The sequence below is a fragment of the Microtus ochrogaster genome, unplaced genomic scaffold (assembly GCF_000317375.1).
Source record: "Microtus ochrogaster isolate Prairie Vole_2 unplaced genomic scaffold, MicOch1.0 UNK52, whole genome shotgun sequence".
NCBI classification, from domain to species: Eukaryota; Metazoa; Chordata; class Mammalia; order Rodentia; family Cricetidae; genus Microtus; species Microtus ochrogaster.
The window spans coordinates 1,975,223-1,981,179 of NW_004949150.1; the positions used below are offsets into that span (position 1 = coordinate 1,975,223).

The 5,957-nt window shown below is 39.3% G+C and overlaps 1 protein-coding gene across 1 annotated transcript in view; it reads right to left on the minus strand.

Annotated features, from left to right (window-relative positions):
- Pkhd1 (PKHD1, fibrocystin/polyductin) overlaps positions 1–5,957 on the minus strand; it is a 430,053-nt gene that overhangs the window by 359,626 nt on the left and 64,470 nt on the right. The window contains exons 27-28 of the mRNA XM_005369574.2: positions 4,350–4,480; positions 1,044–1,179 (exon numbers count right to left, since the gene is read on the minus strand). Of these exons, the coding sequence (XP_005369631.2) occupies positions 1,044–1,179; positions 4,350–4,480 (267 nt within the window). The remainder of the gene's footprint in view (positions 1–1,043; positions 1,180–4,349; positions 4,481–5,957) is intronic.

Consider the following 5,957-nt stretch of genomic DNA (forward strand, 5'->3'; position numbering starts at 1 on the left):
TCTCTCTCTCTCTCTCTCTCTCTCTCTCTCTCTCTCTCTCTCTCTCTCTCTCTCACACACACACACACACACACACACACACACACATCTTACCTTCACATTCTTCCTCACTTCCCCATTCTCCTTACTTCTTTCTGTGTTCCCATTCTCTACTTTGAAATCCAGTGAGTTTAACAGATTTCAAAGGGCACCAAGAAAAAAGACAATAGTGTAACGCTAGCCTAAAACAGGCTTATTTGGCCAGCATTATGCCAAGTTCCTCTGGATAAAAGAACAACAAAATCAAAGCATGTGTAAAAATGCCTTGCCAGTAGCCATGTCAGAGGAGCAGCAGATCGCAGTTGACTTCAGGGTGTCAGCCTACCAGGAGGTGAATCCCTGATGGATGAATCTTGGATAGACAAGGCCCCAAGACCACAGACTCCGGGATGTCTTTTGCTTCTGCTGGGCCTTCACACATTTGCTTCTGCCATCATTCTCTGGTATCTGGTATGGTGTGAATGGGTGTGAGGAGATCCCACTGCCTGTAAATTAGTCTGTCTATCTCATGGAAATATCCCATTCTACTGGGGATTTTTACCTGAGGATTATTATGAAGATGATTTCTTTCTAAGATTTACTGTCTAATTGATGGTAATTATAATGTTAGTACAAATTAGCTGCTCAATAAATATTTATTGAATACTAATATAACACTCACATGATTTTTATAAGAAAATAGTCCCATTTCTACAGAGAAGAAATCAGATATAAAATTAATTTTATCAGGTAACCTGAAAAAAATCTTTCATCTATAAAAGATCTTTCATCTATATTACAATAAGCTGAATCCAGTCTGCAATCAAAAAAACTCAAAAGGGTGTAACAAGTATTATGAGTTTAAGGTCATACAAACAGAGTTTCAGGCTAACTGGGGTAAATAGGGAGACAATACCTCAAATAAATAAATAAAATCGTAAATAAAAATCCACAGTCTATTCATTGACTTTTAATAGGATCAAAACTCTACAGAAAAGAACAGCTGGAGGCAACATGAATCTTACCTGCTATGCTGCTTCTGTTTCTGCTCAAAGACACAACCACTGGATTTAAAAAGGAGACATAAGTAAATGCTCTAGGAAGAACTGTAGAGTGCTCTCCAGTGACCACAGTCACATTCACAGTGTACCCATCTTTCCCCTGAAAAGTAATTTTATAATTCAAATCTTAGCTGGATTTGAGAGTAAAGGAGAGCTCTAAGCATAATCAGTAAAAATAAATAAATAAATAAATAAATAAATAAATAAATAAATAAATAAATAAATAAATAAATAAATAAATAAATAAATAAATATAAAAATGCTGATCATGGTATATAGTTTCTGCAGAAAGGCAAGAACTTAGACAAATGCAGTACTGAATAGTATTGGCTGTGCCCTGAACGGTAAGTAAGAGCAATCTACACTTAACACACTAATTGTTTCTGGGCCGTTAGGTTTTCTGGAGTGTCTATACTCAGCTAAACTGTCCATCATGTGAGAGAGTAGTTTCAGACATGTAAAATGCTCAGAAATTTTCCTCCTATGTTATCTTTTGTAAGATGCAACTTAAGGCTTTTGGTATCCTAGATAAATAGTAACCAAGTGAAGGAGACACCACTCTTAGTGCCCCAAGGCTCCAGATTCATGGAGAAAAGTGTGGTAGAAGGAATGCAGGAGCCAAAGGATAGAGAAGGGTGCTGTGAAATGCTGGCTTCCAGACATGGTCTGATCATTGCATTCTTGAACTCATGGAAGCTGCGGTTACCCCACAAGACATAGGTAAAACAACACTCCAGAATGATGGGGGAAGTGGTTCAGAAGGACTCTATCCCAACTGAGGCCCTACTGGCAGTTATTGACTGCTGGAGAACGTAGTTGTCACTTTCTTCTGTGGTGTAGTCACTGGTAGGTAAACCCCCCATCCTATGCTCATTCAAGAAACCCTAATGAAACTCAATGAATCTTTAAAGAAAAGGGAGGAACTTGGAAAGAAAGAATCCAGAGGAAGTAGAATGGAGTCAAGGAAGGGTGGTAGTGGAAGAACATCATCAAAATATATTATAGCCATGTATAAAATTGTCACAGAAGAGGAAACAGTGAATCTATTAGTAAGAGTAAACAAGGAACAAAATAGAATCTACAGAAAAGAAGTCTAGATATGTTCAACCTAGACCAAAGCAAGAAGAGAACTTCAGTAAAAAAGAATGAAGGAATGAGGAATTTCACTTAAAACATGGGGTTCCCTACTGCCCCTTCTCTCCCTCCCATGGTATCCTATCCCCCAGTGCTAGCAGAGGTCTCCTGAGTACCAAAGTCATCACAGGCCCCCAGATTTCCAGGTAGGCTGCCCACCCACTCAGAGTCTGCCCAACCTATCCTCAATCACCCCCACCCAACCCTGTCACCATATTTCAGTACCTAACCTGGTAGAGGACCCCCAGCTGGACCAGATGCCACGTTGGCTTCCAGAACTCCAACCCCCAAATCCAGTGGAAATGCCCTGCTCAACCAGAGGCCATCCCAGCCAAAAGAAGTCCAGCCCACAAATCAAATGGAGGCCCTCTATTCAACCATAGGCTGCTCCAACCAGAAGATGAGAAAGAAAACAGTAGCCAAGGAACAAAACACCAATCTAACAAAGATAAAAATGATTATAGACACCTAGACCAATAATCCTCCCAAACCCAGATGCATAGACACCAGTACAAGAGCACAACCAACAACAGCCAAGACAATATGTCACCATAAGAATCCAGCTATCCTACTACAGCAAGCCCTGAATATTCCAACACAGCTGAAGCATAAGAAAACAACCTTAAAACATTTTTATGAAGATGATAGAAGTTCTTATCTAAGAAGAAATGGATAAATCCCTTAATAAAATCCAGGAAAACACAAAGAAAAAATGGAAGAAATAAATCCCTTGAAAAAATCTAAGAAAAAATTAAGAGCTGAAGAAAATGAATAAACCTGTTCAAGACCTGAAAATATAAACAGAAGAAATAAGAAAACACAAACAGAGGAGATTCTGGAAATAAAAATTTAGGTAAGTGAACAGGAACTGCAGACATATGCATCACCAACAGAATATTAAAGACAGAAGAGAGAATCTCAGGCACTGAAGATGCAGGAGAAGAAATAGATACAATGGCCAAAGAAAATCTTAAATCTAAAAATTCTTGACACAAAATATCCAGGAAATCTGGAACACTAAGAAAAGACCAAACCTAAGAATAATAGAAATAGAGGAAAGAGAAGAAGCCCATCTCAAAAACTCAGAAAATATTTTCAATATAAATATAGAAGATAAATTTCCTAGCCTAAAGAAGGACATGCCTACTAAGGTACAAGAAGTTTATAGAATAGCCAAATAGATTGAAACAGAAAAGAAAGCCCCTCTGCCACGTGATAATCAAAACACTAAACCTACAGAACTAAAAAAGAATAATAAAAGCGGCAAGGGTAAAAGGAACATAATAAAGGCATACCTATTAGAATGACACATGACTTCTCAGTGAAGACTCTAAAAGCCAGGACCTGAACAGATGTTCTTCAGACTCTAAAAGACCACAGACCCAGACCACCATATCCAGCCAAACTTTCTTTCATCATAGATGAACAAAACATATTCCATGATAAAAAAAAAAAAAACAAAAACAAAAAAAAAAACAGTATCTGTCTACAATGGTTACGAGAAGAAAAACTCCAACCCAAGAAGGTAAACTATAACCATGGAAAAATAAAATAAATAATCTCAGAAACAGCAGAAACCACAATGACTGGTCCAACTTGAGGCCCACACCAGAGGGAACTAATGCCTGACACTACCTAGAGGAAGGGCAGTGCAGAGACTCAGGATAGAATCAAACAGCCAAACAAGACTTGTAAAAAATTCAATGAAATGATCACTTTACTCATAGATTGGTGCCTACTCCAATTGTCATCAGAGAGTTGACATCCACCCACAAGCAAAGACTCTCAGTCAAACACTAGGTGGAGCCAGGGAAAACTCCACAGGAGAGGAGAAGGAAGGATTATAGGAATCAGAAGGATCAAGGACACCTGGAGAACATGGCCCACAGAACCAACTAAGCAGGACTCAAAGGGGATCACAAATTAGGATGCTTGAGTTGCATTATTACATAAGGAATTAACTGAAATTAATCACAACACAAGCACAGGGTTTTATCTTTTTTTAAAAAAAAATAGCAAAACATACACTAGAAAAAACTAGCACATCGTTATAGTGGAAAAAAGCTCAGATTAGTTACTTTAGTTTGCACAAGGGACATGATAAAATTCGCACAGGACAACAAAGTATCTCCTTACCCTAGGTGGGACTTTGCACCGAATTTGTTGTGAATTGCTGCTAATGGCATCAATGGCACACGACTGAGTTCCAAACAGCACCAGACTTGTACCTTCCAAATGGCAACCTCGGATGGTAACCCACAGTCCTCCTGTAATGAAAACAGCACCTTTACATGTATATAACCGTGTAGGCAGATCGAAGGTAATTTACAGAAAAAATTAAAATGAAATTGAAATAGGAATCTCTTTAGTCAAAATGCAAAGCAATGCTCAAACTGCAGGAAAAGACTGAATTGAAGTGTAGAAACACAGAGAGGAAGAAATGGTGGCCAGAGGACGGAAAGCGTAGCGAAGCATTCTGGAGACCTTTATAAAATATAAGGATCTAGCCAGGAGTCAAGGAAGCAGGTAGTATCTGCAAACATTGTCTGACCTAGATTCTAAATATCATTCTTGCCCATTCCGTAAAGCGTATTCGTTCCCGAGAAGCAACAAGTGAGAGCATGACAGTAGATATTGCAAGAGGGCAGAGCCAGGGCCTGGAGATCATTTTTAGCATTGGCCCTAAGGTCAGCTGTCCTCGTTTTCCTTTTCCTTCAAGAATAGCCCTTCCAACCTGGAGAGCCAATACCGCACAAAGAGATTTTAGTCACCATAGCAGGACATAATGACGACTATTGTCTGCCTCTGCCATCAGGAATTCTCTGCAGGCTACTACCAGTTAGCCACAAAGGCCACCATGTCCTCTCTATAGGCCAGAACAGTGATATGGTCCTCCCAACCTCACAGCACACTTCCCTAGTTTAGCTAATGCTAAATAAAAGCCCACTGTTTTTGTTTGTCCTCATCTGGTGGGGGAGGCTTGTTTCAGGTTCTTTGCTTTACTATGGAGCCTTTCTATGATGCTTGAATTTGTGGGCTCAAATGGTCCCTTGCCTCAGTCTCCCATGTAGCTGGGACTCTAGACATACACCATCAGATATGGCTAGAAACGCAGTCATTGTTGATGAGAAGAGTAAGTCTGCTCTGCAGTAAGAGAGTGGGAAAAGACATCAAATGGAAACTCGGGTCTCCTGAGATTAAGTGGAGCTGCAAAAGCAAGAGGGAAGCAAAACAAAGAGAGGGAGCTTACACAACACGACCAAAACCTTTGGGACTGGTGGAACTTAGAGAAATAACCCCTGAAGTTCAGTGGGTAGCTTGCTCTGAAGACTCAGAGCAAGACTACCTGAGATTTCTAAGGTAGAGAGAAAAGTGGGAGGAAAGGTCAATGTACGAAAGCAACACAGTAAGGATACAGCATCTATGAATAAACTTGACAAGAAAGCATTGAGGGAAATTTTAAAATGCCGCTGAAGACCTTAACGGATGGATTAAATTAGAACTGAAAAAAGTTAGCATAAATTGGTCAGAAGAATAAGTATCATGATTTCTCTGAATTAAACATAAAAGCATAGATATGACTCCAATAAAATTTAGTGGGATGGTTGTATAAATTAGACAAGATGAGGACTGTAAAGTTCAGTGAAAAGTGAACAAGAAAAACCAGAAAATAATAATTCAGAAATAAGAGTGAAGAGGTGTTCTGAAAACACACACACAGGCACACACACACACACACACACA